Source organism: Nanorana parkeri, unplaced genomic scaffold (genome assembly GCF_000935625.1).
Source record: "Nanorana parkeri isolate BGI_ZX_2015 unplaced genomic scaffold, ASM93562v1 scaffold911, whole genome shotgun sequence".
Lineage (NCBI taxonomy): Eukaryota > Metazoa > Chordata > Amphibia > Anura > Dicroglossidae > Nanorana > Nanorana parkeri.
In genome coordinates, this window is record NW_017307179.1 from 325,739 (window position 1) to 338,873 (window position 13,135).

Below are 13,135 nucleotides of genomic sequence, written 5' to 3' on the forward strand. Positions count from 1 at the left end.
TATCCACCTCAATACCGCTGCACTGCATAAAAACACGGCGGAGGGGCGCGGGCACCATTTATAAAGGGCGAGGAAGGAAACGCACATGGGTGGACAACGTGCGCGGGCTTGGCTGTGATCCCCCCGTCGTTGGACAGCTCAGATCGCAGTCTACAGAGATAGCCAAGATGGCCTCTGCACCTTGTGATCGCTGAGAACCAATCACAGCCGTCCCAAGCGTAAACTGTCAATTAATTTCCTTGGGGAACAATCGTGATATTTCCTCACCCCGGCCGAGTCGCACTTCACTTTGACTTTGATTGCCTCCGAGATGCCACTTTCCCTCCGGCCGAGACCCTTCCCTACAGAGGAAGACACAAACATCACCCTCCATGTACCGGTCTTCCTCCATGACACCACCACCAGTCACCCTCCATGTACCGGTCTTCCTCCATGACACCACCACCAGTCACCCTCCATGTACCGGTCTTCCTCCATGACACCACCACCAGTCACCCTCCATGTACCGGTCTTCCTCCATGACACCACCACCAGTCACCCTCCATGTACCGGTCTTCCTCCATGACACCACCACCAGTCACCCTCCATGTACCGGTCTTCCTCCATGACACCACCACCAGTCACCCTCCATGTACCGGTCTTCCTCCATGACACCACCACCAGTCACCCTCCATGTACCGGTCTTCCTCCATGACACCACCACCAGTCACCCTCCATGTACCGGTCTTCCTCCATGACACCACCACCAGTCACCCTCCATGTACCGGTCTTCCTCCATGACACCACCACCAGTCACCCTCCATGTACCGGTCTTCCTCCATGACACCACCACCAGTCACCCTCCATGTACCGGTCTTCCTCCATGACACCACCACCAGTCACCCTCCATGTACCGGTCTTCCTCCATGACACCACCACCAGTCACCCTCCATGTACCGGTCTTCCTCCATGACACCACCACCAGTCACCCTCCATGTACCGGTCTTCCTCCATGACACCACCACCAGTCACCCTCCATGTACCGGTCTTCCTCCATGACACCACCACCAGTCACCCTCCATGTACCGGTCTTCCTCCATGACACCACCACCAGTCACCCTCCATGTACCGGTCTTCCTCCATGACACCACCACCAGTCACCCTCCATGTACCGGTCTTCCTCCATGACACCACCACCAGTCACCCTCCATGTACCGGTCTTCCTCCATGACACCACCACCAGTCACCCTCCATGTACCGGTCTTCCTCCATGACACCACCACCAGTCACCCTCCATGTACCGGTCTTCCTCCATGACACCACCACCAGTCACCCTCCATGTACCGGTCTTCCTCCATGACACCACCACCAGTCACCCTCCATGTACCGGTCTTCCTCCATGACACCACCACCAGTCACCCTCCATGTACCGGTCTTCCTCCATGACACCACCACCAGTCACCCTCCATGTACCGGTCTTCCTCCATGACACCACCACCAGTCACCCTCCATGTACCGGTCTTCCTCCATGACACCACCACCAGTCACCCTCCATGTACCGGTCTTCCTCCATGACACCACCACCAGTCACCCTCCATGTACCGGTCTTCCTCCATGACACCACCACCAGTCACCCTCCATGTACCGGTCTTCATCCATGACACCACCAGCAGTCACCCTCCATGACACCACCACCAGTCACCCTCCATGTACCGGTTAAATTAAACACCGACATAACAATCACCTTCAGTCCAGCCGTGTCTGTGTAGCAGCTTCTCAGCAAATTTCATGCCTTGGCTCTTCGCGCCCGGTGTGGTGGCCATAGTGGGGTGTCCTACACTGGACGCCTGATACTGAAAAAGGAGAGATCAGCACAAAATGAGCAACACACCCTGAGATTAAAGGGCCACTCCACCAAACATGTATATAAAGGTGATTGGCAGAGACAGTCCTTGGCTTCTTATGTGGATACTCCAATGGGCACAGCGGGTGTACAGACCCAGGAACTCAGCACAGGGATGGGGGGAGCCCCTCATAATGGGCACAGCGGGTGTACAGACCCGGGAACTCAGCACAGGGATGGTGGAAGCTCCTCATAATGGGCACAGCGGGTGTACAGACCCGGGAACTCAGCACAGGGATGGTGGGAGCCCCTCATAATGGGCACAGCGGGTGTACAGACCCGGGAACTCAGCACAGGGATGGTGGGGGCTCCTCATAATGGGCACAGCGGGTGTACAGACCCAGGAACTCAGCACAGGGATGGTGGGAGCCCCTCATAATGGGCACAGCGGGTGTACAGACCCGGGAACTCAGCACAGGGATGGTGGGGGCCCCTCATAATGGGCACAGCGGGTGTACAGACCCGGGAACTCAGCACAGGGATGGTGGGGGCCCCTCATAATGGGCACAGCGGGTGTACAGACCCGGGAACTCAGCACAGGGATGGTGGGAGCCCCTCATAATGGGCACAGCGGGTGTACAGACCCGGGAACTCAGCACAGGGATGGTGGGAGCCCCTCATAATGGGCACAGCGGGTGTACAGACCCGGGAACTCAGCACAGGGATGGTGGGAGCCCCTCATAATGGGCACAGCGGGTGTACAGACCCGGGAACTCAGCACAGGGATGGTGGGAGCCCCTCATAATGGGCACAGCGGGTGTACAGACCCGGGAACTCAGCACAGGGATGGTGGGAGCCCCTCATAATGGGCACAGCGGGTGTACAGACCCGGGAACTCAGCACAGGGATGGTGGGAGCCCCTCATAATGGGCACAGCGGGTGTACAGACCCGGGAACTCAGCACAGGGATGGTGGGAGCCCCTCATAATGGGCACAGCGGGTGTACAGACCCGGGAACTCAGCACAGGGATGGTGGGAGCCCCTCATAATGGGCACAGCGGGTGTACAGACCCGGGAACTCAGCACAGGGATGGTGGGAGCCCCTCATAATGGGCACAGCGGGTGTACAGACCCGGGAACTCAGCACAGGGATGGTGGGAGCCCCTCATAATGGGCACAGCGGGTGTACAGACCCGGGAACTCAGCACAGGGATGGTGGGAGCCCCTCATAATGGGCACAGCGGGTGTACAGACCCGGGAACTCAGCACAGGGATGGTGGGAGCCCCTCATAATGGGCACAGCGGGTGTACAGACCCGGGAACTCAGCACAGGGATGGTGGGAGCCCCTCATAATGGGCACAGCGGGTGTACAGACCCGGGAACTCAGCACAGGGATGGTGGGAGCCCCTCATAATGGGCACAGCGGGTGTACAGACCCGGGAACTCAGCACAGGGATGGTGGGAGCCCCTCATAATGGGCACAGCGGGTGTACAGACCCGGGAACTCAGCACAGGGATGGTGGGAGCCCCTCATAATGGGCACAGCGGGTGTACAGACCCGGGAACTCAGCACAGGGATGGTGGGAGCCCCTCATAATGGGCACAGCGGGTGTACAGACCCGGGAACTCAGCACAGGGATGGTGGGAGCCCCTCATAATGGGCACAGCGGGTGTACAGACCCGGGAACTCAGCACAGGGATGGTGGGAGCCCCTCATAATGGGCACAGCGGGTGTACAGACCCGGGAACTCAGCACAGGGATGGTGGGAGCCCCTCATAATGGGCACAGCGGGTGTACAGACCCGGGAACTCAGCACAGGGATGGTGGGAGCCCCTCATAATGGGCACAGCGGGTGTACAGACCCGGGAACTCAGCACAGGGATGGTGGGAGCTCCTCATAATGGGCACAGCGGGTGTACAGACCCGGGAACTCAGCACAGGGATGGTGGGAGCCCCTCATAATGGGCACAGCGGGTGTACAGACCCGGGAACTCAGCACAGGGATGGTGGGAGCCCCTCATAATGGGCACAGCGGGTGTACAGACCCGGGAACTCAGCACAGGGATGGTGGGAGCCCCTCATAATGGGCACAGCGGGTGTACAGACCCGGGAACTCAGCACAGGGATGGTGGGAGCCCCTCATAATGGGCACAGCGGGTGTACAGACCCGGGAACTCAGCACAGGGATGGTGGGAGCCCCTCATAATGGGCACAGCGGGTGTACAGACCCGGGAACTCAGCACAGGGATGGTGGGAGCCCCTCATAATGGGCACAGCGGGTGTACAGACCCGGGAACTCAGCACAGGGATGGTGGGAGCCCCTCATAATGGGCACAGCGGGTGTACAGACCCGGGAACTCAGCACAGGGATGGTGGGAGCCCCTCATAATGGGCACAGCGGGTGTACAGACCCGGGAACTCAGCACAGGGATGGTGGGAGCCCCTCATAATGGGCACAGCGGGTGTACAGACCCGGGAACTCAGCACAGGGATGGTGGGAGCCCCTCATAATGGGCACAGCGGGTGTACAGACCCGGGAACTCAGCACAGGGATGGTGGGAGCCCCTCATAATGGGCACAGCGGGTGTACAGACCCGGGAACTCAGCACAGGGATGGTGGGAGCCCCTCATAATGGGCACAGCGGGTGTACAGACCCGGGAACTCAGCACAGGGATGGTGGGAGCCCCTCATAATGGGCACAGCGGGTGTACAGACCCGGGAACTCAGCATAGGGATGGTGGGAGCTCCTCATAATGGGCACAGCGGGTGTACAGACCCGGGAACTCAGCACAGGGATGGTGGGGGCCCCTCATAATGGGCACAGCGGGTGTACAGACCCGGGAACTCAGCACAGGGATGGTGGGGGCCCCTCATAATGGGCACAGTATATCATAATAAGACACATACAGGAAGCAGGACACATAGTCATCTCTATATGGCTGATCAGAGCTCTAACACACTCACCTGACACAATAAATTCCGCTCAGGTCACATTTACAGAAGATATAAAATCTCTCTGAGCGGCTACATTCAGCTGACCGGTGCTCCGGCTAAAGCATGCTGTGCTCCACGGACGGCGCCATCTTCCCGGTGACGTCATACAGGAGAGTCTCCATAGCCCGCAGCGCCCTCTGTGGTGGGAGGATGAATGACATGTCGCTGTAATTGCGCTTATAAGGATACATTCTATAAACCGGATACAAACACATCTATAAATATTCTAGACAGGAAAACTCCACTTTTGTTAAAAGATTGATATGAGAATGTCCGTGCCTGTTATTTTGTAATTTAATATTAAATAAAAGTGTAATAATAAAAAAGTTGTTCTGCATTTTTGGATGAAGTAGGGGAGGATTAAACCCTCTGTCAGGTTTTTATTGCTGGCGGTGTCCCCAGTAGGGAGATTCATCCCTCTATTGGTCACAATTATCAATGAGAGGAATCCAAGGAGCCCAAGATATATTCTTTTATTACATTTTGGAAGTCGGTCATCCAGAGAGGCCCCAATTTATTGAAGAACCGCGCAGAGATTGACCCAAAACCTCGAGTTCCTCAATGGGACAGTTGGCTTCTTAGCGGTCGTTGACGATGCCTATATGGTTTTCATTTTCCAGGTTAAGAACATTTTTGACAAGCACAGAATGCCCGTTGATCCTGCCAGATATGACGTGTCCATGTTGTCACTTCCTGTGAGGTGAGAAATCCAGAACACCAGCCTCCAATACTGATCCAATCGCAGTCTGTATTGTAGAATATCAAACGTTTAACCAGACATCCGCGCCGATGCGTTTTGTAGCTACTAGTGCTGGTCTTGGTCATTCCTGGCCTTGGTCATAGGTACTAGTCCTGGCCTTGGTCATAGCTATTAGTCCTGGCCTTGGTCATTCCTGGCCTTGGTCACAGCTACTAGTCCTGGTCATGGTCATTCCTAGCCGTGGTCATAGCTACTAGTCCTGGTCTTGGTCATTCTTGGCCTTGGTCACAGCTACTAGTCCTGGCCTTGGTCATTCCTGGTCTTGGTCACAGCTACTAGTCCTGGTCTTGGTCATTCCTGGCCTTGGTCATAACTACTAGTCCTGGCCTTGGTTATTCCTGGCCTTGGTCATAGCTACTAGTCCTGGTCTTGGTCATTCCTGGCCTTGGTCATAACTACTAGTCCTGGCCTTGGTTATTCCTGGCCTTGGTCATAGCTACTAGTCCTGGCCTTGGTCATTCCTGGCCTTGGTCATAGCTACTAGTCCTGGCCTTGGTTATTCCTGGCCTTGGTCATAGCTACTAGTCCTGGCCTTGGTCATTCCTGGCCTTGGTCATAGCTACTAGTCCTGGCCTTGGTTATTCCTGGTCTTGGTCATAGCTACTAGTCCTGGCCTTGGTCATTCCTGGCCTTGGTCATAGCTACTAGTCCTGGCCTTGGTCATTCCTGGCCTTGGTCATAGCTACTAGTCCTGGCCTTGGTCATTCCTGGCCTTGGTCATAGCTACTAGTCCTGGCCTTGGTCATTCCTGGCCTTGGTCATAGCTACTAGTCCTGGCCTTGGTCATTCCTGGCCTTGGTCATAGCTACTAGTCCTGGCCTTGGTCATTCCTGGCCTTGGTCATAGCTACTAGTCCTGGCCTTGGTCATTCCTGGCCTTGGTCATAGCTACTAGTCCTGGCCTTGGTCATTCCTGGCCTTGGTCATAGCTACTAGTCCTGGCCTTGGTCATTCCTGGCCTTGGTCATAGCTACTAGTCCTGGCCTTGGTCATTCCTGGCCTTGGTCATAGCTACTAGTCCTGGCCTTGGTCATTCCTGGCCTTGGTCATAGCTACTAGTCCTGGCCTTGGTCATTCCTGGCCTTGGTCATAGCTACTAGTCCTGGCCTTGGTCATTCCTGGCCTTGGTCATAGCTACTAGTCCTGGCCTTGGTCATTCCTGGCCTTGGTCATAGCTACTAGTCCTGGCCTTGGTCATTCCTGGCCTTGGTCATAGCTACTAGTCCTGGCCTTGGTCATTCCTGGCCTTGGTCATAGCTACTAGTCCTGGCCTTGGTCATTCCTGGCCTTGGTCATAGCTACTAGTCCTGGCCTTGGTCATTCCTGGCCTTGGTCATAGCTACTAGTCCTGGCCTTGGTCATTCCTGGCCTTGGTCATAGCTACTAGTCCTGGCCTTGGTCATTCCTGGCCTTGGTCATAGCTACTAGTCCTGGCCTTGGTCATTCCTGGCCTTGGTCATAGCTACTAGTCCTGGCCTTGGTCATTCCTGGCCTTGGTCATAGCTACTAGTCCTGGCCTTGGTCATTCCTGGCCTTGGTCATAGCTACTAGTCCTGGCCTTGGTCATTCCTGGCCTTGGTCATAGCTACTAGTCCTGGCCTTGGTCATTCCTGGCCTTGGTCATAGCTACTAGTCCTGGCCTTGGTCATTCCTGGCCTTGGTCATAGCTACTAGTCCTGGCCTTGGTCATTCCTGGCCTTGGTCATAGCTACTAGTCCTGGCCTTGGTCATTCCTGGCCTTGGTCATAGCTACTAGTCCTGGCCTTGGTCATAGCTACTAGTCCTGGCCATGGCCACTCTTTGCCTTGGTTGTAGCTACCAGTATTGGATGCCGGAGTTCTGGATTTCTAGATATCTGCACTTGGAGGGAAATTGCTGCCGTACAACACCTGTTGGGACCTTCTCCGGATGTAGAACCAGCCAGGTGAGATAATTACTGACTTTCAGCATTCAATTGAGATGAACTGGAAGCAAAAAAACTACTAATTCCCCCAAAAAGATGAATTCACATGTGAAGTCCAGCCTTGGTGACAACTATGGATCCCACCATAGATAGGAAGAGTGTCCCTGGCCGGATCACCAGGTGATAAAAGCCTGACAAAACAAAAACAAATGCAGCCCCCTGTACAGCAGAGCTCAGACTGGAGGTGGGAGAAGCAGCAGAAGGAGCCAATCATTTCTTGTGCTCACATGCTGATAGTAGGAGACAGCAGAGTGACAGAGAGAGATGAGTCCATCACTGTGCTGCTTCTCCTTTCACTGTACAGTCATAAGGTGGGGGCTTGTCCGGGATGACTGGACCTCAGAAGAAGTGGGTTGAATGATGCTGGCCATCAGACTGAGGACAACTAGTGGCAGAGAAAAGTACAGCAGAGAGAGCAGAGTGACGGAGAGATGAGCCCATCGCTGCGCTGCTTCTCCTTTCACTGTCCAGTCATAAGGTAGGGGGCCCGTCCGGGATGACCTGGATTTAGAGGAAGTGGGTTGAATGATGCCGGCCATCAGATTGAGGGCATCTAGTGGCAGAAAAAAAGTACTGTAGGTATAGAAGAGTGACAGAGAGATGAGCTCATCACTGCGCTGCTTTTCCTTTCACTGTCCAGTCACTGGTTGGGGGCTCGTCCGGGATGACCTGAGCTCGGAGGAAGCGGGTTGAATGACGCCGGCCATCAGACTGAAGACATCTAGTGGCAGAAAAAAACGAATTGCGCGGTTCTCCTTCCGGCATCCACAACGAGGAAAAGTCCAAATACAGTTGTAAGTGAATAACAAAATGGCCCCTTTTGTTGAGTCTACTGGATGGCGTTTGTCCGCGCGCGGCCTCCAGAGAGCGCAAATTGACATTCTGTCTTCCTATAATTACCACCTGAACCCGTTTGATTTTCGGCGGCTTTGAAGTCATTTATAAAAAGGAATATTTATAACGAGCTGTAATTTGGCGTTTGATGTCGGTGACATTTAACGAGCGGCGCCTGGTCTGCGGCGGGAGATAGCGGGTGCCGGGGAAATACAAACACGCTAATGTGAAGTAAACCAAGCCGGCGGGTAATAAATTATTGGCCGCTACAGGAAATGTGTGTCAGTGTGAACGCCGGCTTAAAGGGGCAGTACGCAGGAAAAAGGGGGCGAGGCAGATATAATCTCTCCCCCTCACCTCTCTCTCCCCCATCTCCTATCTATCTCCCCTCCCCCCCTCTGCCCCCCTCCTCTCTCTCCCACCCTTCTCTCTTTTCTCTCTCTCTCTCACCCCTTCTCTCTTTTCTCTCTCTCTCTCTCCCCTTCTCTCTTTTCCCTCTCTCTCTCTCCCCCCTTCTCCTCACTCTCCCCCTTCTCCCCCCTCCTCTCCCCGGACACAGAGAATCCATCTCTGGAATATCTGGAAATTATTTGCGTGTCGGAGGGAACAAAGCCGGACAACCTACCAATTATAACAGGGGGAAAAAACCCGTTTCCTTTGTCCCCCCCGGCGGGCGGCGGAGCGTCTCTGTCATCAGAGAAATGATGTTGTTTTTATGTATATGATTACGTTAAGTGCGTCTCCCAGAGAAAGCTTTCTGTTTCCATGGCGACCGCTGGCCCGCCGCCGCATCCCGCTCCTGTTTGCCTCATGTCACGCCGTATCAACATAATTATACATATAGATTAACCCTTCCCGCACCTCCGCACACGCTCCATCCCTTCCCGCACCTCTGCACGCGCTCCGTCCCTTCCCGCACCTCCGCACACGCTCCGTCCCTTCCACCCTTCCCGAACCTCCGCACACGATCCATCCCTTCCCGCACCTCCGCACACGATCCATCCCTTCCCGCACCTCCGCACACGATCCATCCCTTCCCGCACCTCCGCACATGCTCTATCCCTTCCTGCACCTCCGCACATGCTCCATCCCTTCCTGCACCTCCACACATGCTCCATCCCTTCCTGCACCTCCACACACGCTGCATCCCCCCAGGACACGCTCCATGCCTTCCTGCACCTCCGCACACACTCCATCCCCCTGCACCTCCGCACACGCTCCATCCCTTCCTGCACCTCCACACACGCTCCATCCCCCCAGGACACGCTCCATCCCTTCCCGCACACACTCCATCCCTTTCCGCACCTTCGCACACCCTCCATCCCCCTGCACCTCCGCAAACACTCCATCCCTTCCCGAACCTCCGCACACGATCCATCCCTTCCCGCACCTCCGCACACGATCCATCCCTTCCCGCACCTCCGCACACGATCCATCCCTTCCCGCACCTCCGCACATGCTCTATCCCTTCCTGCACCTCCGCACATGCTCCATCCCTTCCTGCACCTCCACACATGCTCCATCCCTTCCTGCACCTCCACACACGCTGCATCCCCCCAGGACACGCTCCATGCCTTCCTGCACCTCCGCACACACTCCATCCCCCTGCACCTCCGCACGCGCTCCATCCCTTCCCGCACCCTGCACACGCTTCATCCCTTCCCGCACGCGCTTCATCCCTTCCCGCACGCGCTCAATTCCTTCCCGCACCTCCGCACACATTCCATCCCTTCCCGCACCACCGCACACATTCCATCCCTTCCCGCACACCCTTCATCCCTTCCCACACCGTCGCACATGCTCCACCCCCCTCCCTTCCAGAGGGCCACGCGCTTTTTTCTCTTCTTCAAAGGGCACACCCCCTTTTTCTTCTCCTTGAATTAGAGTTAGAAGGAGCTGTAATACGCAGCACAGTCCTGATTTTTCTAAGTAACACTTACAAATCTTGTCCCGCCCCCATCCTGTGATTGGACAGTAAAATGAGAAGCAGAAGACTGATGAGATCATCTCTCTGTCACTCTGCTCTCTCCTCCTATCAGCATACCCCTTGCACTGCAGAATAGGAATTGCCTATACTCAGCAGCACCATCTAGGGGCACTGCCCGTGGCTAGCACATTCGTGGGGTTGCTGCTCTGCCATGAAGATCCTTGTTCAGCCACCTCCCGTTATGGGGTGACAACTATCACCCAATTGTGCTCCTGCGTTGTCACCCTGCCACATGCGCCCCTCGGTGGAGACTCACAATGTGCATTAGAAGCTGCAGCAAGTCAGATACAGCCTGCTCCTGCTGTATTAAAGTGGATTTAAGGTGGATTTAAAGTGGATTTAAAGTAGATTTAAAGTGGATTTAAAGTGGATTAAAAGTGGATTTAAAGTAGATTTAAAGTGGATTTAAAGTGGATTAAAAGTGGATTTAAAGTAGATTTAAAGTGGATTTAAAGTGGATTTAAAGTGGATTTAAAGTGGATTTAAGGTGGATTAAAAGTGGATTTAAAGTAGATTTAAGGTGGTTTTAAAGTGGATTTAAAGGAGATTTAAAGGAGATTTAAGGTGGATTTAAAGTGGATTTAAGGTGGATTTAAGGTGGATTTAAAGTAGATTTAAAGTAGATTTAAAGTGGATTTAAGGTGGATTTAAAGTGGATTTAAGGTGGATTAAAAGTGGATTTAAAGGAGATTTAAGGTGGATTTAAAGTGGATTTAAGGTGGATTTAAAGTGGATTTAAAGTAGATTTAAGGTGGATTTAAAGTGGATTTCGGCTCTGGTCACACCTTAGCATGTTTCAGTTTTTTCCTCAAGTGTTCTTACACACAGACGCACGTATTTCCAGCGGTTTTTTACGTGTTTTTCAGCTGGCGCTGTCCTCCATCTTGTTTCCCCAGTATTCTTGTGTGACGCTCAAACAAATGCACAACAGCAATGGCGTGGCGCGTTTCCAGACGTTTACTCTGAAGTCTTTGGGGCCAAAAGCTCTGTACGCTCTGTACTTTTTCCAGGGACAGGCTAGAGGCGGCACAAGGCTCCGGTGTGAACACAGAGAGCAATGGGATCACGCTGCACCGACCCCTGTGCTCTGCCCTCCTGTAAGCATGTTTACAGTGTTAGACTGACAGCACGGCGGAGCCTTGATTGGCGCAGGGCGTTGCTCCTCCCTATTCCCGCCCACATTCTGCTGTGTGGTAGACGACAGGAAGCTAATATAAAGTCAGATCGCTGCACTTGTAATGAATGGATACAATGTTGCTCTCTTTATATGGCGGGCGTCCAGCTGTAGAGCTCAGCGCGGGTGTGTTCCCCTTTAAGGCATCACCTATGACTCCTCCGGGGTGCGCGCCCCTCTCCCAATAATAATTCCGTGTCCTTCCCGCTCCCTACACCTGCTCCCGGGATCATTACCTCCATCCACATGACTTCCTCTCTCCATCATTGAGGACAGGAAGTGGGGGCTCTGAGCTGTAATCAGCGGCCTCTCTCAAGCAGACCAGAGGCCCCCCTCCCCCCCCCCGGGGCAATTATTCCTATTATCTGTGCTTGGAGAGGTCGGGGGCAGGAAGAGGTCATTAGGGTAATGAGATTGTACACAGGATGTCTATGGGGAGGGGGGGGGGGAAGTACAGGACCCTATTGTGGCACTACAGGGCACCGGCTTACTTAAAGGACATGTCCACCCCAAATTCTAATCTTTCATATATGGGCGGGGTTTGGTCAAACGAACCAGAAGCTTCTTCTATACCTGTAACGGCACTACCAGAGATTGTCCTCATGTGACATTCACGCCCCTCCTCCTAATTGCCACCGTGGGTCGGTGGGCGGAGCTGGGAACACACTCCCAAAGATCAGATTTCGTAGGGCGGACGTGTTTTTGGTTTTGGGTGCCAGGTCGTTCTTGCTGTCTGTGTCCCCGTTGTGGGGGATTCACCCTCTCTGGATGCCCCGGTGACGACTATCACTGGAACTAAAAATGAGGGAGGAGTTGTAGCACGTCATGTGACCTGGTGCCAGATTTGGGTCATGTGATCAGCACCCAGGGACCTCCTTGTTCCAGTAGAGGGACAGTCTATGCCAGCTCTGGACCCCCCCCCATGTGACCTGATGCCAGATTTGGGTCACATGATCAGCACCCTGGGACCTCTCCTTGTGCAGGGTGACTGGTCTTGTCTCCGCCCCCTCCCGCTCCGCTCCTCCCACAACTGTATCCATAAAGACGCAGCGTTGTCACCTCAGGGCAGGAAGAATGTTCGGACTACACAGGGACAGTACATCTCGGGGCTGCACTCTATACAGTAGTGACAGGACGGATGGCGCCGTGTTATACCGCATGCTGTAATAACTAGTATTAGCCCCGCCCAGTTCTCCTCTGTGGACTACAGAAGACCCTCATGTGATATGAGAGGGGAGGTGTTCTGTAGTCCAACATGGAATAAGAAGAGTCTCCAGCACTCGACTAAAGATCAAAGGATGTTTATTCTTCGGAATGTCGGGCGATATATATGTTGGCAACGTTCCGGGGACCGCACGGGGTCCCTTCCTCCAGGTAGCACAGTGCCCAGCTGCATCGCCTTGAGGAGGGGCCCCCACGGGGCCACAAAAAACGGCAACATTTCCCCCTCCCCCAGCTCACTGACGTCACTGATTGCCAGGAGCTTGGCGGGACACCCAACACCCCCCTGCCCATCCCTCTAATGTTCCCCTGCCCATCGCCCTAATGCCCCCCCAACACCCTCCTGCCACCTCTGCCTGCCCCTCTAACCTGCCCAAC

The 13,135-nt window shown here is 54.5% G+C and overlaps 1 protein-coding gene across 1 annotated transcript in view; it reads right to left on the bottom strand.

The window, feature by feature from the left end:
• Positions 1–1,829, bottom strand: part of GPATCH4 (G-patch domain containing 4) — a 7,217-nt gene extending 5,388 nt beyond the window's left edge. The window contains exons 1-2 of the mRNA XM_018566053.1: positions 1,724–1,829; positions 268–341 (exon numbers count right to left, since the gene is read on the bottom strand). Coding sequence (XP_018421555.1) covers positions 268–341; positions 1,724–1,802 — 153 coding nt within the window. The 5' untranslated portion in view covers positions 1,803–1,829. The remainder of the gene's footprint in view (positions 1–267; positions 342–1,723) is intronic.
• Positions 1,830–13,135: the final 11,306 nt, after the last annotated feature.